Below are 23,614 nucleotides of genomic sequence, written 5' to 3'. Positions count from 1 at the left end.
TAGGACAAAAGGGTTCAGTGAGCCTGCCACAGTAGGTATTGTACGTGTTTGAACTGCATGGCAGAAGGAGGTGCTCCTTACAATGTTTGCTTTGCAAACATTTATTCGTTGATTTAACACAGCACCACAACAACTACTATCACTCGCTGATTCATTAAAAATGGGGAATCACCATCGTACTTGTTTTTTGTTAATCTTTCTTAAATGTATATATAACTCATACTTACGTTAACTTTTACTATTAGAAATGTTTTAAGTCTTTATTTAGAAGTTTGGTGATGTTTTCATGACCAGAAATATAAGGTAGGAACTTAACTCTTGTTTATATCAATTAGCCTCTGGTAAAACTGGTTTTGTTACATGTCAATTCACAAAAGTCATAGTTTCCAAGAATCTACAGAGGATGTTAAGCAAGGACTTACTGTATTTTAAACTCTTAGATACTGGCAATTCCTACAAACCTATTATCAGTTCAGGATGGCCATGAAGTTTCCAAGACTATTAAATACAGAAATGCAACATTACAAATGGTGGTCCCAATTTTGACCCTGATAGGTGTTAGTTTAGAATTACAGTGAAATAAAACAAGGAGCCTGCCTCCCTATATTCGATGCTGCAACCTTCTTGTGATGTTTGATTCAGATACATATTTCATGAAAAATATGAAGGCTCTTTCCTCTCTGCTGACTGATGCAAAATTCTACATGCCTGCATCAGTTTCTAGAAAAAGTATTATTAACATCTAAAATTAAAGAATGTTAAAACTGGAAGAGAAGTTACAAATAATATGATCAAGTCCACTTGATTTAAAGATGTGTACACTAAGATGCCAAAAGATTGATGATACTTAATTCATACAGATGCCTTTCATACAGTTTATGTAGTAAGCGGGTATATTACGTCTATTAGCAACAGACACTGGTTAAAGAGCAATGTTGTTAAAAGCTTGTATCAATAAAGTGTTAGGTTACTAGTGGCTTTACACCATTTTATTTTTCTATTATTTTTTATTTATTTTTATTTAATTTTTTTAGCTTTATATCATTGAAAAATAATTTTAGTTTTAAACTTTTGTTGCTATCGTACTTTTAAAAACATTCTTTATTCTAAACATGTGTTTGAGGAACTGAGTCAGGGATAATGTAAACTTTCTATATGTCCTGCATGTATACTATTCTTAGTGTTACAAGAATGTTATTTGTTACAGATTAAAACAGTAAATTACAATATGTTTGAATGAAAGAATTCTGTATCATATACTTGCCACATACTTTTGAAGGACATGTTTCTACAGGGTTTTGATTTCAATCCTAATGTGATTGTCTACAACAGGCTAGATTATGTTGTATCTCTTTACAACATATTAACATATGACTAATATTACCAATGAATTACCAATGTAAGTCAAGGGTAAGGACTATTTTTAATCTTCTTTGTATCCCTACAGAGCTTAGCATATAGTAGGCACTCAACAAATGCTAGATGAATAAAATAATGAATGAATGAACTAACAACAAATTAATGAAGACAGGAGAAATATTTGTGGGGTGCTGGTCTTGTTTTAAGAAATCTTGAAGGGCCAGGTGTGGTGGCTCACACCTGTAATCTCAGCACTTTAGGAGACCGAGGCGGGCAGATTGCTTGAGGCCAGGAGTTCATGACCTGCCTGGACAACATGGCAAAACCTTGTCTCTACAGAAAAATACAAAAAAAATGAGCTGGGTGTGGTGGCAGTGCCTATAGTCCCAGTTACTTGTGAGGCTCAGCTGGAAGGATCGCAAGTGTCCTTAGAGGGCAGGAAGAACTGGAGGCAGGGTGATGGGGCGGGAACAAAGTGGGGCGGGGACGCTGGGGCTTTCCATGTCAGCTAGCTTGGGCTGACTCAGAAAAAGATGCTATAAAATAGTTACAGTGCAGGGGAAACAACAGCCATATGCCAGCCAAAGAGTTAGCTTTGCATTCATTCATTTATTTAGTCCTCGAAATGAGCTATTAGTTTGGTACTATTATTTGCCCTTCACATATGTGGACACAGAGTCTCAAAGAAGTAAAGCAACTTGCCTTTATTACCCATGTGCAAGTCAGCATAATTTGTGGTGGACCCAAGATTCAAACCCAGGCAGTCTGACTCCAGTCACACTTTCAGCTTCTGTGCAACACAAAAGCTGCTGTGCAGAGCCTGAGAGGAGAGTTGCATACGATCATAAGAATCTGACAAAACTCAGGACCAGGAAATTTGGTTTGATTTGACTCACATCCCAAAGGTGTGGCTTCCAAAGTTGCCCAATAACTTGGATTGCCAATAGGAATGGGGGAGGTGACAGCAGAATGCCGTATGTCTAGACTTCTGTACAGGACAAACTGAAAAATTCCAACGAGTGTTGAAGTAAGCCTTTAGGTATACGGTGCGGCAGTGAGCGAGACAACAAGACTAACTCATGTCAAGGAGAATCCAAAATGAGATGGATATATTATTAGAATAGCAAGACCTCAAAGGGAGACCTCAGGCAAGAATGATATCCAAAGGCATCTCTGATCCTGAAGGTTTCTTTTATTCACTCAGTCGGTATCTGCTGAGCACCAAGGAGAGCCCTGGGAGACGGGCAGTTCTTTCTCTACTCTGGTGTGAACATAAGCCTGGGTTCTGATGAAGGACCAAAGCTTCCTATTAAAAGAATTTACATTTGTAAGTTATAGACTTTGGCTTAAAGTAGTGATATTTCATGAGTGTTTATGCTACAGGAGACTTTTTCCTTAGGGAAGGTCTTGCATTTTTGTGTCATCTTTGTGGCCTTAATACCTAGTATGCTACCTAGAATGTGGTAGGTGCTCTGTTTATATTAGGTGAAGAAAGAAGGGAAGGAAGAAAGACCAGCTATCTCTACAAATGGGTAAAATTTGCAAATAATAAATTTATTGATACAAAATGCAACAGTCTTCTCCGGTACGTATTTCTTCCTAAGTGTGAATGAAATGGAGGTGCACTCAGGTAGCACAAGCTGATGTTCCTTTTAAAATGCCAAATAAAACACTAACCTAAAGATAGGGTAAATATGCATCTTCCTTATAGTCTCAACTTGCCAAATGACTATTTGCCAGTGACTATTTGCCAAGGGACATATTTTGACTTCCTTCAAAGGCAGTTGAGGGAAACTGCTTCTTTTAACTTAATGATGAAAGATTCCGTGTGAAGTGACCGAAGTCTTAGATAAGCATGACCAGGTGGCCAAGATTTCACAATAGCAAAACCCAGGTGCAAGTGTAGGTGAGGTGACTGGACACAATGAAATCTGTATTTTTAGACTTTTTAAAAACTCAGAAAAAATCAATATATATGATCCCATGTTAAGAAAGACATAGCTTTCTTAATGTAAGAGGCATTAGAAGGATTAAAATATAAACACTTAATGACAATTACTAATTATCTTGTTGAAAAAACAAGGTTGGCCATTTGAGAAAACCTGGGCTGCCAAGGTAACTCCGTGACCTTGGCTTTCTAAAGGGAGGTATAAAAGGCAACAGGGACTGACCCTTCCCTAAAGAGAATTAAGTGTAGGAAGTCAGGACACCCAGAAATGGATAGAGCCTTATAGGAAATTTAAAGATGGCAGTAACTACAAGCTTAACAAGAGTTTTTGTTGTCGTTGTTTTTTGAAACAGGGTCTTGCTTTGTCACTCAGGCTGGAGTGCAGTGGCACAATCACGGCTAGCTGCAGCCTCGACTTCCCAAGCTTAAGAGATCTCCCCGGCCGGGCGCGGTGGCTCAAGCCTGTAATCCCAGCACTTTGGGAGGCCGAGATGGGCGGATCACGAGGTCAGGAGATCGAGACCATCCTGACTAACACGGTGAAACCCCATCTCTACTAAAAAATACAAAAAACTAGCCGGGCGAGGTGGCGGGCGCCTGTAGTCCCAGCTACTCAGGAGGCTGAGGCAGGAGAATGGCGTAAATCCAGGAGGCGGAGTTTGCAGTGAGCTGAGATCCGGTCACTGCAGTCCAGTCTGGGAGACAGAGCGAGACTCCGTCTCAAAAAAAAAAAAAAAAAAAAAAAAGAGATCTCCCCACCTTAGACTCTTGAGTAGCTGGAACTACAGGCCCTCGCTATCATGCCTGGCTAGCTTTTGTATTTTGTTGTTGTTGCTGTTGTTGTAGAGATGGGGTTTTGCCATGTTGCCCAGGCTGGTTTCAAACTCCTGAGATCAAGCAGTCCATCCACCTTAGCCTCCCAAAGTGCTGGGATTGCAGGCGTGAGCCACCATACCTGGCCAACAAGCGTTTTATGAACTCAGTTTTAGCACTAATGCCACTGCAGATAGTATGATGGTCACATGTAAACTGAGGAAGTAGAATGGCTTAACACCTATTTTGTATCTTCTTCAAAAAATATTTTCATAAAAGTGACAAATGATTAAGGTTAAGTGGTATGTTAAAGTCTGAGATAATTGATAAATCAGAAAGTGAGCATGTGTCTATGTTGAGTCCAAGCCTCTGAGCCATGGTAATTATACCCACAGGACCAAAGCCTGCTTATTACAGAACCACTATTATGTTTGAGAGAGATCGAAGAGAATGGAAAGAGATTTAAGAAAATAGGCCAAATGTCAATTCAAAAGGGACAAAATATTCTAAAAACTACACAACTTGACACTCACAACTGAAAATTTTTCAGAAATAATTGTTAAATATATGATTTGTGACATTTAAGGGGAATAAAGCACTGACTACCAGGAGCCAGTACAGATTCTGGCAAAACAAGCCAGGCCCCTATAACTTCAGCTCATTTTAAAAATAGAGTTTCCAGCAAAGGAATGCTCTGATGTATTTTGTAATATATTTTGACTTCAGACAAGATACGGGCCAAGTGTTTTTCAAGATTTCTTGTGGAGATATATGTTGTCAGCTAAATAACTCTACTCAAGGAATGATCAGCTATGTTCAGCATCATTCTGCAGGTCTTTGTCCTTGGTTCTGTGCAGTTTATTTTAATTCAGTGATTTAGATAAGGACATGTAAGCTGTGCTTATTTAATATAAGCTGGGAGGCATAAAGCATAAGATCACATTGTCAAGATTCAAAAATATCCCAACTAGTCAGAAAATGGTTTAAAGTGATTAGGATAATTTATTGTTATATTTGGCTGGGTATATATTATCACTAAAAAAAAAAATCAAACGTTTTATTATACAACAGATAAGAACCACCTAACAGCAGGTGATGTAAAAAAGTTCCTAGTGTTTTTAGCTACTTATAACTTCAATATCAGCCAGTGAAGTGCAATTCAAGGAGCTAATGCAAACTTAGGCCACACAGTAGCACTGTACTCAGCAGACCAAATTTTGGAATACCTTTTTCTTTTTGAGACAGTGTCTTGTGCTGTCATCCAGGCTGGAGTACAGTAATGCGCTCTCAGCTCACTGTGACCTTTGTCCCACCAGGCTCAAGTGATCCTCCCATCTCAACCTCCTGAGTAGCTGGGACCACTGGTGCACACCACCATGCCTAGCTTTTTCTTTGTATTTTTGGTAGAGACAGGGATCTCGCCATGTCGTTCAGGCTGGTCTTGAACTCCTGAGCTCCAGTGATCTGCCTGCCTTAGCCTCCCAAAGTGCTGAAATTATAGGCGTGAGCCACCATGCCTGCCTATTCTGGGGTATCTTGATTGTGGGCCACGTTTTATGTAAAGACAATGACATATTGTGTGTCAAAGGATGGAAAAGATCAAGAAAGTTCTAGAAACTGTCACCCGAGGAATGGTCAAGGGGAATGAGGATGTTTATCCTGGCAGAAGAATTAGGGGAATTCAAAATGGTTTTAACATATATGGGGTGTGTGTGTATGTATTATTTTATTTTTTTCTGGAAGAAACGCAATATACTCTTCTGTACTCTAAAGGGCAGGGCCTAGACACTTGATTGGAATCTACATGGAGCCAGAGCTGGGGTCAACAAAGTGAAGCACAGTCTAAGGATTATGGCTGTCATATGTGGAATGTGACACTGTATGTATGGGTGACCTCCTTATCAATGGATGACCTGGCGAGTGTACTAAAGGGAGAGCCTTCTGGGTGGCTGGAAGGATGCACTCCAAAGTCAATCCAGGTGGCACTCCTAATGCAACTGGACATCAAGCAAACAGAGACAAAAACCACAAAAAAGAAGCAGCTCCTTTCTCCCAAATGATTATGTATTTGTGTTAAAAACTTTTTTCCCCCTTTTTTCAGGTTGTCAAGGGAATGTCTGAACAGGAGTGAAAAAGATATTCAATTACATAATATGCTTTGACAATATCATATTAGGCCTCAGAAAAAACATACAGTCTTCTGTCTACTCACTGTTTATGCACTGACAGGTCCGACAACCATTGTGATCGCGTTTGAAACCATTAATGCAGTCCTTCCCTGTCAGAGTGCAGTTTGATAACTCCCCACATGCAGGTGGATCAACTGTGATGATGGTTGGTTCTAATAATAGAGAAAAAAATAATCAATGAAACATATGATTATCTTTTAGATGCTATTCAATTTTTGAAATTCCACACCACAATGTTAAAAAAATCGAATCAACAATTGTCATCAAATCCTAAACTTTTATGCTCTAGTAATATCTTTAACCCCTGAAACAGATATATTTGTGTTCAGATTTTTGAAAACATGAACACTACTTCTTTGTGTTTGAGCAGTTCATGCAGTTTTTGGTACCTTCACACAATTCTTCTCTGATGGTCACCACTACTGGAAGCAGACAAGAGAGGTTAAAATGAACTCCATTTAAATTGTTAACTGCTCTTCTATTTCTTCCTGATGTTTTCCGGTTTGTTTTTTATAATAATCAGGATACAGCTGTCAACTATCAATGATCTCACTCCCATTCTGTAATACTTCTGAAATCTGTTACTATTTTTTTTCCAAATTAATAAATCAGTTTTTGAGACTAGTTTAAAACACCTGGATTTCTTTTATCTTTTATGTGACACTCCCTCACTTATGACAGATGATACGACAGATAACTACACACTTATCCTCAGGGCCCAGGGACTTGTGGGAGTGGCAGAGGGAGATACACGCATTCAGGAGAAAGAGTGGGCAGCCATGCTGGGAATAGGGCACAAAACAAAGCCAGACCAGAGGCGACACTTTACCTTACCTGCCACATTAATGAAGAACTGCTTTGGGTAATAACAGTAACTACATATATTTACATAAAGCATAGTACGTGTTTACATAAAGTTTAAAGTGCTGTTCATAAATGCCTTCCAGCTTTACCATATTCCAGTGAGGTGGGTGCTATTATTATCCTCAATTTACAGATGAGGAAATCTAGCACACTGACTTGCCCATGGTTACAGTATTAGTTTGTGGTGGACCCAAGATTCAAGTCCAAACAGTCTGACTCCAGTCACACTCTCAGCTTCTGTGCGACACAAAATCTGCTGTAATGGTACCTGTTTCTCAACGCATCAATAAGGGACAGTTTATAAAATGCCAGGTTGTGAGAATGGTGTTGCCAAAGGAAACAGAGGCACTGACAAACTTATGCAACATCTTTTCAACCAATAAATATACTAATGTCTTCAAAGTAAGCTGTTGCTCACAATATCTTTGTGAAAGAGCTGAGTACAGAATATCTCTACCTACATTTTCACAGATGGAAAATATGAGGTGCAGAGGGGGTAACTGGCTTATCTAAGTTTACATAGCAACTCAGTAGCAGGCTGGGAATAGAACAGAACAGAGGTTCTTAACCTCCTGTCCAACACTCTATCCATTAGTCCACACTGTCTTCTCAAGTTTCATCTCCTGTTACCACGCAAGAGAGATCAAAATAAGTGTTTTAGCTGCCACTGCTGAGATCAAGAGTTCTAAATTTTTATCCATCTACTAAAAGGGGACAGAGATTCAACTCTTCACAGGTAGCAGGCAATGATGACTTACTAGAGAGATGCTTAGATCAGCATTCTCCCAGTAAAAATATGTATAAAGTGAGTATAGCACATTCTCTATTTTTATTACAAAGAACAGCATCTTACTAAAATTTTTATATAAACTTTTCACTGCTATAGTTTCTAATGTCCTTCAATAACCAAGGTATTCTTTCTGATAACTGTAAACATCAAAAAGTAACTAAAGTTTAGTTGTTTTAAGATGTCCTGAGTTAGACACAGTATTGCTGCTCCCCTTCATTATCTTAAAATTTACTGCAAACATCTTTAGTTCTCAAACCTATTAGTCTTTCTTTTATCACCACTTTTATTAGCTACCTCAAATAATGATTCTACTCCAATCTTCAGTCCCAAGACTGCCGACATTTTGTCAAAATTACTCTAACCACAAAAATGAGAGACAGCAGAAGGCAAGTGTCAGGTTTAAGTAAACCCACCACAGGTTATCCCAGTGAGAAAGGACTTCTATGTTCTAGAGTGATTAGGCCAAAGTTGAGGGAAGAATTCTGAACTCTATGCACACTGCTTTCCCAGACAGCTTATGGGTAAAGAAATGTCTTAAGTATATCTACGCATACCAAAATCTTCTATTCTTTACTTACATTTAAGATGTGAAACTTATGAGAAACTTTTGCCTTCAGAAAATATACTACGAAAAAGTACATATTGAAGAAGATTAAACTGACCCTGAAAAATGTGTAATCATCATAGGATAGTATGGAATTTTAGCAGCAGTGAATTTTAGGGATTTATTTAGAGAATCCATTGTCTAACTTTTACAAAGATGATCTTCTACCTCTAAAAGATATTTGCTCTCAATAGTGATGTATGTGCTGTTTTTTTAAAAAATATATTATGATTAACATGAGGTTGTGATCTGTGGCTAGAAAGTGAAAGGAACAAATGGACTGGGTTGTTTGAGGATCAGAACCACAATGCTGACTTGGGCAGCCCCGTATCAGTCATAGAAGCCAATCCATCCAAATGGCTTCAACAGTTATGTACACAGTCACAGATGTACATGTAACACACATTTCTCCAGGAGAGGAAATATGTTCAATGTTTTCCTAAAATATTCAGCACAACAGGTTTTGTTCACTTGAACAAATAAAATTGCAAGAAAGGGTCGTTCAGTATGTGCTGGTGTTATAATGTGTGTGTTAAATATTTCAGGTAAAACAAGTCCTACGGGATACCTTCCAGGCCTCAATGCTGTAGCATGCAAGAAGCAAAAAATCATTTTGTGCCTCTAAAATTAATATTTTCCCATTCACTTATGACCTATATTAGATGAAAGAAATGGGGAAGCATAGCCATTTCAAATTTTTACACCCTCAATATTTAACATTAAACACAGAAAAACGCAACAAAATCTTTTATTCATGAAAACTTTCAATTTACTTTAGAACCATTCAATTTCCCCTCGATAGATTAGGCTGAACACAACAATAGTCACTGTGATATGTTAAATAAAGCTAGAAGTCTAGGTTTTCTTAAAAAGACATTTTAACACTTGGCATCTCATTTTATTACATTTAACAAATACATCTCATTTTCCTACTCAGATACAAACTGGAACAAATTTTAAAGGTTTTTTCCGGGTGGTAACACATGTTTCTTGGGTCCTTACTGCTAATATCCTATGTCATTGGAGTAACCGTTGAGTTGTAATAAACACATTTGCAGGCAACTAGTTGTCTCCTGGCATTTCAATTGAAATCATACATTACAGTCTACTGTCTTTCATCATTCTCCCAACATTTTAGTGCTTGGTTTCCTATCATATGAGGCCATATCCAGAGTAGTTAGATTTCTGTGAGAACAACATTACAACAAAAATATGACCTGTAAGTATATAGATTATCTACCTATTTACAAATTATCTAGAAAAAAGTCTCATATTATTGTTAAACATTATTTGAGAGTTTGCTTCCAGTCCAATATATTATTATATAATATCAGAACTAGTCCTACTACTAATATCAGGGTGATTTTTTGAGAAACAAGTAACACGAGACAACTGAGATTCAATTTCTTATGCTAAATAATTAACTCCAAAGTGAGACATATTTGACACCATCCTGAATTAAAGCATTTCAAATCAATATTATATTTATGGTTCTTAAAGAATAATGACCAAGAGCTGGTCAGATTCTTAACATAGCTTTTATCCAAGAGAGTTCCTGGTGGGAGAAGAGGTGATTTTAAAGAATCTAGAATCATGGTATCTCAGTACGACTGTTTCTCATCCAAAAATAAAATAAAATAAAATAAAGAGGCTGGAGGGAGTGTCAGCAAAGTATGTGAAACATACATTCTGCTTGTCTAAAAGTTAGAGCATCCTGAAATTTGTTCATCAGGAATTGTTATTATCCCAGAATTGTTATTCTCTAGTCTATGCAACAGTGCTTTGAATATGGAAAATACCTGTTGGGTTTTGGTCTGCAGACCAGAAGATTCTCATTTAAATCCTACATATCTGTGCTCCTATATTACATGGGGTATGGCACTGAAATTGTGTGTCAGAGAGTACATGCCTTTCTAGAAGGATGATGGTGATCCCCATCTTTGATGTGTTTGGTAAACAAAGTTCAACTGAACAGAGGTCCTGCTAAGATTTCTGGAGGCACTGATGCATCCCTGTATGTGATACTTGTTGCTTGGGGCAAAGAAAACTGTCCTCCTTTAAACTGGCTGGGTAGGTATGTGTTGGTAGGCCTCTTTCAGAGGAGATAAATGGTCTTAGATTTAGGAGAATGATGAAATGCTTGCATAAAGGTGGGGTTTTGGAGAGGGGAAATTCAGTGAAGTACTGTTTATAGGATCACCCTGAAATTCTATCTCATCTTTTATTGAATCAGCTGAGGAATTAAAGAAATACCTTAATGTCCTCCAAAGGAAGAAGGCTTGAAACAGCAGGAATTCACTGTCTTTGGCTACTACTATTTCTAAAGGGAACCCTCGAACAGCTTCCTTGTGGAGAAGAATTCTAGAAATAGTTTGAGCCTAGAAGCAATAAAGAACAAAAATGGGTGTTTGTTATGTCTACATCCGGTTTGCTTCTTTCCTACTCAGTATCTGAGTGGGAAACATTACTCTCCTCAACCTGTTGTTTTCTTGAACAATTTTGAGAGACCCTCCAGGCACCTTACACTGTCCAGAAGAGCTATTTTTAAAAGAACCCTTGGGATTGTCAGGAGTGCAGATGCTCAGCCACCAATTCTTATCCCAAGTCTTAAGAGAACAAAATTTTGACAAAGTATCTTATAACATGCAATAACATAAACACACGCTGATTCTTCATTTTACATTTACTAAAAATTTAGGGTTACTTCTTTCATATCCTAAAAAGCCTAACAGATGTCTTGTCAGTAAAAGTATTTCCAGGAAAATGTTAGTATTTTTTTTACAAATTAGAGAGCTTCAGACACTAAGTTATTGAAAAACACCATCGGTATTTTATATTGATGTTCACATATTTCCTAGGAGCAATTTTATCTGCTCAATGGTGAAATTAAGCTACTGGGATCACAATTAATTTGATTAAAAGTATAAAGTTAAAATGAAAATCATGAATCTAACTTCAAGGCCACGGTACTAGACCATAAATATATATTCGGTTATTCAGGTGTTATAAATGTGTTAAGCAAATCTAAGCTCTCTACTTTCTTGCCTTTTGTTATTTTATGAGAAATTCTTCAAAAAGTGGCCAAGGAAGTAATAAGCTGAAATTCAAATTCAGCCCTTTAAGATGCTAGTATAAAGTTTTTAGATCAGTCTTATCCTCACATTATATAGTTCAACAACTCCGGGAGAACAATAAAAATGAACATATTTTGACCTTGTTATTTTTAAATGCATAATTAGGCATATTCACTTCTGAAACAATATAATAATTAGTTTTTATATTTCAGGTACATGTAGCTTAAATGACAATGTTAATAGATGCTTTTAACTTGCTGTCTAATCTGTATTACTCCACTGAACTTCTGGTTTTGAATTAATCCATACAAGGTTCTTAGATAGATTACCATGAGCTAGTTCTCTCTCATAAATAATATTAATTATCTCCATTGAGAAATGTATGAAGCACTCTTTCTGATTAGCAGCCCTGGGAAAGCTGACAACCAATTAGCAGCTCTTGACTATGGGTGGGTGACTCTGTAAATGTACAACTGTTGAAGGGATACACAGCCATCCCTGTTGGGTTTGTGTGTAGCACTGTCTTATCAGGAGGGTAATTAACTCTGTTTCTAGATTCTGACTGTCTGTAGGACTGCTGCCTCACTGTGTTGTCCCCTGGTGAACTGCAGGCCTGGCTGTGGAGAGCAGCTGTCTGCCAGCACCCCCCATTCCTATGCATTCATACGCACACACACCCACACACTAAGAAAAGTCTTTCTGGAAAAACCTCTTTGTATGCAAATTTTCAGAAAAAATGCTTTGTTTTCATTTTTATTTATTTTTCTTCTTTTTCTTTTGAGATGAGATCTCACTATGTTGCCCAGTCTGGTCTCGAACTCCTGACCTCAAGCAATCTTCCTACCTCAGCCTCCCAAAGTGCTGGGATTACAGAAAAAGTACTTTTTAAAGACAGATACATTCTTACATTTCTTCATAAGTGAAAAAAAAATTCAAGTAGAAGTAATAAGATAAATGAAGCTAACAATTCCTATCTGTCTCTCGTTTCTCTTATTACTTCTTCTTTTGGGCTTTAATAATGCTTTGCACATTTTACATAGCTCTTCTCTGTAAATTCCCAAGCCTGCTTATTTGATTATGAGAGACAAAAATGAACAATTGCGCTTTCTTTTCAGACTTACTTCAAGCACTCTTTCTTAAGGTAGTTTTATTTTTTTATTTTGGGCAGGGATTGGGGGGTTGGAGGGGGCTGAACTTGGTTAAGCAATGTGAATATCCAATGAGTAGGAAAATTCCAAAATGTCATTGACTTTACATGGCAGTTCAATGGCTAAATATATCAGGTCTCCTAGCCGGGGCCATAAAACTGGAGATAAGGCTGGCAAAGACAGCATCAAAGCTTGTCTGTTTTGCTGTATTTTCGTATGTCATGCTGCTAACACAGATGCTTTTCAAATGTGAGCCATAACTGGTCAGAACACCTTTCAAATAAATCACCAAACTGTCAACATAATTGCATCTTGGGAAGAAAAGTACAGTGAAGATGAAATTTTCCCAAATGAAGCTAGGGGGAAAACTCTACTAAAGCAGACAATAAGAAAAAAAAAATTGAAGATATAAAAATTCCCTAATCTGGAAGTGGGAATTTCCGTGGCGTTTGAATGTGTACTTAAGAAAGCCTCATTAAGTCATGGAAAAAAGTCTCTTACGGTTGGAGTTTTCAAATTCTTTTAGCCGCTACACATTTGGTTATCCTTTTTCCCTTTGTACATTTCTCATAACAACACCTACATCCTTGTAATTTCTGAAGTACTTATCTCAGAGCAGTTTATTTTATTTTAAAATGAATAGTGTGCAAATGTTCCCAAGATTTGTATTATTTTGTGATCGGAAAGGGAAGCAATCATATATTTATTTTAGACCTATTTATTAATTTTGTATGCTTTTCCCAAGGAATCTTGGCTGTTAAACATATTAATATTTTTCTTCCTTTACCAAAACCATATTTAATAGGAAAAGATGATAGTATTATTGAGATTATTATAAGAACACAAAAGACAAATTAAAAATTTTTTTTTTAATATAGAGTGGGGTATCTTTTTCTAGGAATCCAGCTTGAGACAGCTCACAAAATTATCACTGGATTCCAAGAATCTAGATCTTTTATATTTGTCTTACATTTTATGTTTATTCTTTTTATTGCTAATGTTCACAGGAATTATATTTTCGTAGACTTTAACTGGAAATAATGTGTTATATTAATAGGTATGCGGGTTTGTGTGTGTGCACATTTAGGCAGCTATTTTCAACTTGCACAGGGTGGGTCAGGCGGTCAGAATTTTGGTAACTGGAACCTAGCCTTCTGGGAAATGGTTGAAAACCAGCGAGGAAGGGTCTGCACGTTAGGGACAATACTTCATTCATTGTTTATAACCTCAGCACCTAGCAGTTTGGTCTATAGAACTGCTCAATGAATGAACAAAAAGGCAAAAAGAAAGACATCTAAGCACCTCAAGTCAGTGTACATGATTTGGCAAAGAAGAGCTCCCATTCAAAATTGTCCTAAGAGGCTGTAATCTCTAATTTTCTAACTTTTAGAAGATTAGACAGTAAGTTCCTTAGGGTCCACATCACTATGGCAGTCTTTTGCACATAGGAGGTACACAATAAATGAGCTCCACGGAAGCAGAAAGCCAGATCTGAACGCTATTGTAAACCTGACATACTTAATAATAGTGAAAATACAGTGCAAATCCCCAAATCTGTCCAAAATGAGATTACTCAGTGATGACACTCGGTTTCCTGAGATGGGTTAAAATATGATCTGTATCTTTGGCTTAAGAAGGCACAAAAGTACACAAAGTATTATAGAAGGCCTCACATCAAAATTCTTCATGTAAGATCTGACATCCCAAATTTTAATTACATGGAGAATTCACTTCTGGAACTACCCTACTCCTTGATGATGCCAAATAAAAAGGGTTATTAAAATAATCCTGAAAACAGTTAGGCAGTCATTCAACTCAGGAGCTCATCTTCTACTGCATGAAGTTATGGGCACTTGCTGACTGCCTGGCAAACTGACAACCGAGTTAATTAGACACTGACGAGAATCAGAGAAAGAAAAGGAAGAGTGCAGAGCAGAATGCACACGTGCTGGTGATGGTATCCTGGTGCCTGGCAGACTGATGGAGGCTGGGCAGCTCATTTACTCAGTGGGGGCTTAAGTGCCAATGGTTAGGGCCTGGGGCCTAGAATTTGGACGGATATGAACAAGAATGGGCAGAGGTCAAGCTTGACAGAATGGGAGAGTGGGTCAGGGCTCTTGGGTTGAGTAATGTCCCTAGGTGGGAGGATGCAGGAATGAACAAGTGGAAGCAGAAAACAGATCCAGCTCTCCCAGAAGTCAAAGAGCAAGGTCAAAATTCCAGTCAGAGGCTCATGAAAAGAACCCAGGATCAAAGGCTGGGCCACAGAGTTCAGAATAACAGTAACTGGGTCTCAGCAATGGGGATGGAGCCAGGAGAGACTGGCTTTTGAATCTAAGCCACAATGATCAAGTACTTTGATATTCACCATCTGATTTTCCTCATCCCCCGTCTTCTCACGATGGGGGTCTACTGGGAAGCAATGCCAAGGTCATGGATTTGGAGTCAGAAAACATAGCTTGAGTCTCTGCTCTCTCATTAGGCTAACATGTTATGATGGACCTTTCCGGGCTTCTAGAAAATGGGAATACTCATTATTTCTACCTTACAATATTCCTATAATGCTCAAACAAGATTGTCAAGAAAAGACTATACTGTAAGGGTGACAGCAACATTACTTGTTGTTGTAATTATTGATGTCATGCTGATCTTGTCTGCTCAGAGCTATAACTGGTCCCGGGTAATGGCTAATGAATTATTAGCCCTTTCACAGACCTCAAATGCTCAGCTGATAAATGGTATGGCAATTGGTTTGGCATTCTGAACCCTGCCTATTGTAACTTAAGTATCATTTTCTATCTCCACTGATAACATGAAAAGCATGTGAGATGGTGGGTGGGTCTGTGCTGTCTTTTCATATGGTCTGGTAAGCTTTGGAGCATGTTAGTGACCAGCCAGTTGCGCCTTTCACATTTGCTGAGTAGCAGTCTGATATCATTGTTCTACATTTTGACTATGTCTATGATGTCTCCAAGAGAACAGAAATCTCTTAGTAATCAGCTAATCCAATGTGGGTTGAAACAATGCCTCTGTGTGCCTGGCCCCTGTTCTTCCTCTCTCATGATGGGGGCCTTGCTAGATCTTTAGGGACAAGGGCAAACTCATCACAGTATCATGTATACTACTTTTTATCTTTGCCAGTGTTTCTGCCACTCTCAAGTTGAAAGATACAGAAGACCTATTTCTAAAAACTGTCTTTAATGAGCAAATCTCAGCGTTAGGAAGTCAGGGATCTCAAACATATGTCAACAATAAGAGAAAGTTCAACCAGTACTTTCATAACAAGAAATGTAGGGGCTTCTCAAGCAATGAGTCATGTTCGTAGTATCTCTGTCACAGGACTGTGAAGCACCCTCTGTGGAATTCTTCTGACATAAAATCTCCATGGAATCTTTAAAAAACTTGATTCCCAGAAAGGATGAGAGATTTATGGCTTTGAAAAGATCTGAGCTTGCCCACCCTCTCAATATGCAAGGCCTGAGGTCATCCCAAGTGGATAGCTTATTATTTCCAAACATATTATAGCTTCCCTAACAAGTAGAGAGTCCCTGAATTGTTTTAAAAGTGAGCTGACATGCAGGGCAATAGCTGTTCAATTAAGGTGAAAAACAACATGATCTCCTGGCTTCCTACTGTTAGGAAAACTAAGGGGATTCGACTACCATGCAAGGCACAAAGGCACAGGCAAAGGATAGGCACTGAATATACATAAAGCAGCATATAAATATACGTCATTAGATTACATAATAGATTCAAGGCAAGTCTCAAATTATATCATGAATACTTTTTAAAGTAAGGAAATGGGGATCCAGGTAAATTTTAGCTAGAAAAGAGTAAGCTGCGGGCAGGGATGAGGTAAGCACACAGAATCCATGCTTTGAATTCTGGTGCTGGTTGAGTGGTGGCTTGCAAATCAATTCTCGGTTTGCCCCAGCAGCCAATGTGAAAGTTACATGATTTGTGGGGTCCACAAGGATCAAGTACTTGGCCTTAGGATCTTGAGGCTTCTTAGTTGTGTTTCACTACGTTGCTGCAAAGTAAGAGCTGGAGCCCTGGATTGCACCTTTTTGTTGGCAGCCAGCATTAAATTCTGTCATCTCAAATGGTCCATATACCTGAATTGGGCTGTGTTTCAAACAAACCAGATAAATCCAGCTAATCTCTCAGATGTGAAAGTTAAACTCCACTGAGGTGTAAACAGTTCTGTAGATATAAATGGTAAGTAAAAATTTGGTCAAACTACTAATCAACTTAAACTCAAAATATTGTAAAACAAAATGCATGCTTTCTGGCAAATTTCAGAAACATGCTAAATGTCCTGTATTGCTCGTCCCATGTCAAATTTAGATTAAACTGATGGTATGACCCCTGGACCAAGATCTGGCACTGCTGAGTCCCCGGCAGGTGGCTGATAGGTGGGTATGATGCTGCTCCTGCCACTTCATCAGCCACCTGCGATGGGGAGACGAACACAAATGCAAGAGGCGTTTTTTAACATTTCCCTTCTTTCAATCTGTCCTACGATTTTAAAGTGGTATTGCAACAGATGTTTTATATGCTTGTGTGACACTGTATCTTCAATAATCAGATAGATATAGCACAGAAAAGTTCTAATAGGGGCTTTAACAGTGGCTCACTGGATTTTTCACTATCTTCAGTGCTAACCTTCATATATTAAGCAATGTGAAATCATTTTGTTTTTATAATATATACTTAAGACTATACCAGGAAACAGTCTGGTATAATTAGAAGTGGTATTAGATAACTAAAATACTAAAAATAAATTGCATTAGAATCACTATCTATTTTGAGCTGTTTCTATAGGCAAATTATTTTAGTCTAATTTATTTGAAAAAAAATGTTGGAATAGAACACCTGCAATTTCAGAAAAACATTGTAACACAGTATATGACCATTTAAATATATGCCTCTAGTCCCTAGAAGTCATAAAAATACCATGTAGTAGGTGAACTGATTTTTTTTTAATAAACACACCAGGAGTTATACTTACAAATAAGTGTTATTGATAAAAGTACTCACTTTTAAAGGCTATATTCTTATGCCAAAATGCTGTTCATGTTAAAATTCTATTTGAAACCTCTTCATAGTTGTTCTCAGAGCAAATTACTATGTCATAGAAGACAAAGTGCCTTTATTTTACTGTCACTTTTTGCTTCCTCTAAAGAGTTTTACTCAGCTACATTGGCCACCTTTTTTTTTTTTTTTTTTTTTTAAACCAGACTTCAACATAAATGACTTTGGCTATTTCCTAGAGTTTAATAAACCTTCAAAGTCAAGGGTTTACAAATCTGAGGATATTCAAAAGGATGTTCTATGATCTCTAAAGTCAGTGTCAAAAGAGAGGCACCAAAAATATTCTGAACGACTGTATTCCTGGAGTAAGCATACATTTTTCCCCTATAACTTCTGAAAGGAAAAACACTTCACTTTAATACGTACATTTTAGTATGTTTAAAAATAATTTTATTATCTGGTGGGACCTTGTATTGGTGGGAATAAACAAACATGCTTCATAGGAAAGTGTAATCAGGTGCTTTAAATACAGGGGTGTTGAGTCCAATCAATTCCTTGGAACTGAGGCAAACAGTAGGAGGAGATGAGGATTTTAAAATAAGATGGTCTAATATAGCCATGTTAGTTAAAACGGTATCTTTTAAACGTTGGGCAGTATGATTACTAATTAAAATGTTAAATTCTACTGGGTAGACAAAAGCTAAAAGGAAACCAATTCTGCTATTTATCAATGGCTGTAGCATAAAGAAGATGGAATCTTTTCTTTTTAAAGTCTGCAAGCCTTTTCTGAAGGGCATGTCTCTTAATAACCTTCATTAACTTCTGTTTGGTTGCCTAAGAGTTGTCTCATCCAAAAAAAGTTTAGCACAGTCTCAAAAGAGATTGTGTTTATTTAAGCTTGTTGGAAAAACATTCCTATCATTTCAAGAATGACTAAATATTTTTCATTCACATAGTTAGCATTCCAGACTATGTTTTCCTGCCTCTGTTGATTAGATGAAAATTAGCAGGCCCAAGTCTGATCTATTAGATGCAATTATTGTCTTAGTAGGAAAATTATGAGACTCCCAGCAATAACACCCTTTTAGGTATGGGAAGTAGACGACAGGGGAAATAAAGGGCAACCCACCCCCTTGCATGCCACTTCAATAGGGAAATACTTACCAGCTGAACTCTGTAGACTCAGGGGCAGAGGAATTTCCAATCATGTGTTTCAGAATTAGCTCTCAACAATTCTGAACATTTAAGGCATTGATCAGTTTGGTCATCTAGCAAATTAAAAGACCAACCTTCACTTTTATTTATAAAACTTGGTTCAGTATGGCAGCCTTACTCAAAATCAAGTACAAAGTACAAGGCATTACCGACACAAGCAAAGACATGCTGGACTTGGAGAACCAGCAGCAGAACTTCTCGGTCTAAGAATAACCATTTCTTCTCTACTTACTTCTACAACATTTATTTCTATACTTGTTTAACTATTAATGTAAGTGGTGGATCTAACATGTAAAGAAAGTCACTTACATAATGTACATATTTCTATATAGCTGTGAAAAATCACAAAATCTTGAAAGTGATATATTAAGGCCGGATATGAATGTCTTTTACATTCATTTTACCTATATTCTAGTTTTACTTTAAATACCTAAAGATATTTTAAATGATCAAATAAAAATCAAAATATGACAATATTCATCACTGAAAATTTCTGATGTTTATGTTAAAGACCTAGGTTAACAAATGGTCATTTGCTACGCATTGGTAACCCAACATATGACCTTATTTGGACAAGCAAAAAATAGACTGTTATATTTTAATTTCCATTTATGGAACTAGTCTCCAGGACATTTAGAGTTAAAGGATAAAACACATGCCTAACAGTCTTTAGGCTATTACGAATATTTTATTATTCTTGGCTTACTAATAATAGCATAGTATATGGCACTGAAGCAATACCACCCATAAACTGAGTTTTGATCCCTGTTATGTACCAGAATGTTAATAACATGTGACCCTATGGCATCTTTGACTTCACTGCCTCTCGGGGTCAGCCAAACTATGTTTGACTCCGTGCCACAAAAGCAGTAGCTTAATCATTTGAGATACTGTTCAGTGAGGAAGCATTATGGGCAGGGCTGGAAACATTTTTTCTAGTTTCAAAGAATTCCCACCCAGATATGTGCCTGGTACAGACTTTTCTGGCAGCCCAGTGGAAATCTCATTAGAAGGGCAGCTTGATTCAAGCTATGTCATCAGCCTTCAGGGAGAGAATATAGTGCTTCTATAAATTTGGGATTGATGAAGACGACAGTACATGTGATAGCTCACAGAACTCCAGCCTTTTAGATGAGTATAACTTACACTATTGGGTTAGCTGAGACTGAAGTGGCTTACTAAATCCACACAGGTCAAGACATGCCTGACATTCAGTCTTCAACACTATCCTAAGTAGGACCAGGATTCCCTAAGTCAGAGATCCAAGAAAGCCAGGTGGCAGGAAGAAAGAGAGTTGATTTTTTGGTTCAACCACATTCCATCCTGAACCCAGAGTTAGAAAGAATCCATGCACAGTGAATCTCTTATTTATCCTCTACTTCAAGAGTTAAGTCCAGGTTATTGGCAGAATTATTAGGCCTGAAACTCAGTTGGATATCTGATAATATGTCTGCAAATAGCAATTTTAACTTTTTATTAAGAAGAAAACTTAAAAAATACTGAATACTATGGACTCTGATATACCTCTCGTCCAGCTTTAACAATCTACAAATAACTCTTTGACTTCCTGTCAGAGATAGAACATGGATTTTGCTTTGTTTTCAGACAGACAGAAATAGTAGAGGGGAAACTACCCATTTGCCCAACCTCAAGCATGGAATTTATTTACTGGCAACCTGAGTATAATTCTGAATGCTACCTTTTAAAATATTACCTAAGTTGTTCCTAGTTCTTGAAAAGTGATACTCTGGTGTTGGCTTCAAAATCCCTAAGGTCATCAAAATCATCAGCTCCTCCCTGCAGGAGACGGTGCACATAAGGAGGCCTGAAGAACACTCAGGTCACAGTGGCCACCTGGGTCGGGTCCAGCCGCAGCCCAAGATGAGAGGGCAGATCAGGTCTGACATCAAGACTTCAAAGTCCCCATGAAGCTCTAATCTCTTGCATCAGGTGTCACAGCTAAGCTGGCCACACACCTGTCCACATCTCTTGAATTTTCTTACTGAGTAATCACGGGGATGTTATAGATGTCACATAGCCAAAACTTCCCTCCCCAATACCTTATTTTACCTTCAGTTGCAAAACAGATTTCTAATGGAAATGGCAACCTGTCTTCAGGATCCCTCTGATATTAAGAATCACCTTCAGCAGCATTTATAGTTGGTATCATTGGAAAAAAAATTAGCAAATTATTCTCAATACCTAATGATGTAGTAAAAAAAATCCTTGTCCGTGTAAGTAACTGAAATGCAGTGGCACCTACACCATGCAATCTTAAAAACAATACATTAACGTGGCAGCGAGCATTAGCCTTAGAGTGTCTGGGTAGCCCCACTTAAACTCTGTGATTCTGGACTTCAGAGGCTCAACTGGGAGAGAACAAACCACAGAGTACACATCAGTCTTGGAAGGCCCATGAGGCTGCCACAGGGATGGAGCCCAGAGCTGAGCCCACCAGAAGGGTGAACTGTCAGCGCAGGAAATTGGTCCAACTGGCCTGTAGACATGTGGGCCCACCTCATGTCACACACTTCCACAACACTCTTACTTGGTCCACCTCATGTCACACACTTCCACAACACTCTTACTTATGTTCTCAAAAATGTGCTTTCAGTGATAAGCACCCTGACATTATTCTTCCTTCAGCTGGTAGACCAGGGGTCCCAATGGCCATCAGCTTTTGACGATCTGGTTAAGGTAACCCTGTATCAGGGTCTCCTCCCTCACTCAACTAAAAAGAAGATCTGCAAGAAGGGTCTGGTTGGGACTTGCTGCTCCAGTCTTTCTTTCCTCCTCACTGCCCTCACTTATTATTTACTCATTAAAAATTTTTGAGCATCTACTTACGTATCAGATGTTGTTTTAGGATTCAAAAGAATATGCCAAATTCTTTCTTTACATGGGCATGGAGCCTCTTTCAGGGTGTAATGCACTGCAGCAGAGGCAGTGTCCATTCAGGGTGCAGGGTCTGGTCCTGAGGACACACTGTGCTGTCACTTATGAGCTTTATGACCCTGGGCAAATTACATGGCCTCTGAACTTTGTGTTCTCTGATGGTAAACTGGGATGACAGCACCCATACCAAAGGGATGCTGTGAGGATCTCAAATTAGTTGCTCCTCTTAAAGCAGTTAAACCTGACACATAACAATAGTACGAAATGTTAGCTACTGTCATTAAGGGTTACAAATAACAGTGGTCCAATGGTGCCAGACACAGATGAAGACCTAATTCTGCTGTCCCATCTCTTTTTTGTTTTCAGTTTTTAAGGACATTAAAGCCATGTTGTGTATGTATACCCTTCAACTGAAAACTTTATATGCTATTCCACATGTTTCCACCCTAGCTCTTTACAGAGGTCAGAAAATAAAAATAATGAGATCGATAAACAAGAGATGTAGAGAAAAGTCAACAAGGCAAAATGTGAGAATATAATCAGTTACAGACTGGAAAGGCTTATCTGTATACCTGAATTGGGTGTTGACAATAACTTGCTAAGAATTCATCATGAGAGTACTTAAGTGCCAATTTAAAAAGCACTTAGGTACTTGTGAATCAAGTCAGCTGTCAAGTAACAGCCTAGTCTTTAAGGACCCCAGGTTCACGTCCCTAGTCCTCCGGGAGTAACCAAAAAGCATATTATCTTGTCATTTGGAAGGTATGTGTCTCCAATAACAACAGCCACAATAAGGTTCTTCCTCCTTGGAGGTCCTAACACGCCTTATTTAGTGATGCTGTTAGTTTACTTAGAATCTAAAACCACAATCCTTGTGTGGGGTCCCTTCATCTAATTTCGTACTCTGACTATGTACCTAGAGACTGTAGCTAATAGGGTAAGGGCCAACACTGGTTATGCAACTGTGCACAGAGGAATGTATTGTGTGTATAAACTAGGTAAATACCAGTGTTTCTGGTTTTCCTCTAACTATTTCTGGGTGATTGCTTATTTTTTGCACATTAACACCTTGCACTTTTTCTAATTTCATACAATCCTTTTGCTACTCTGAAATCATTTGAAATTATATTTAAGTATGATATTGAATGACTGCTGAGAAAAAATGTCTTCAAATGATCCCAGAGACTTTCTTGGACCATAAACTAAGCAGTAAGATCCATTCACCTTGTGTTATTTTGTAAGTTTATCCTATACTAAAAAAATCTGTTCCTATTATTAATACATCTTAAAATGAAAGTGTTATTGGAGAGTAAATACATTCATATGAAACTCACTACTCAACTAAGTTAAAAACAAAAACAAGAAAAGCAAGATAAATTATTTCTGAGAACCAGAAAATAGAATCTTCTGAAAGGTTTGATGAGAGATGAGAGCCAGAGCATGAAAGAGACAAGAGAGGAAAAAAGACCAGCAGAACTTTACAGCTGAAATGACAAGGACACTGAGCTCTGTTGAGGTGGAGGGGGCTGCCCAGACCTGAGGCTCTAGAAGTGAATTCAGGGATGCATCTCAAAGGCATCTTTCCCCCGAGGTCTTCAAACTGCGAGGAGACAGTAGGTGGACGACCACATTCAAAATACCTGGAGTAGTTTTCAAACTGCAAATGATTTCCTCCCTTGCC

General features: G+C 38.0%; 1 protein-coding gene across 4 annotated transcripts in view; it reads right to left on the bottom strand.

Moving 5' to 3' along the window:
- CRIM1 (cysteine rich transmembrane BMP regulator 1) overlaps nt 1–23,614 on the bottom strand; it is a 196,941-nt gene that overhangs the window by 45,555 nt on the left and 127,772 nt on the right. For all 4 annotated transcript variants that reach the window (XM_007970963.3, XM_007970962.3, XM_007970961.3 and 1 more), the window contains one exon: nt 6,333–6,461. In XM_007970963.3, coding sequence (XP_007969154.1) covers nt 6,333–6,461 — 129 coding nt within the window. The remainder of the gene's footprint in view (nt 1–6,332; nt 6,462–23,614) is intronic.

This window comes from Chlorocebus sabaeus, chromosome 14 (genome assembly GCF_047675955.1).
Source record: "Chlorocebus sabaeus isolate Y175 chromosome 14, mChlSab1.0.hap1, whole genome shotgun sequence".
In the NCBI taxonomy this organism is placed as follows: Eukaryota; Metazoa; Chordata; class Mammalia; order Primates; family Cercopithecidae; genus Chlorocebus; species Chlorocebus sabaeus.
Note: the sequence above shows the minus strand (reverse complement) of the source record. Positions and strands in the feature narration are given on the sequence as shown.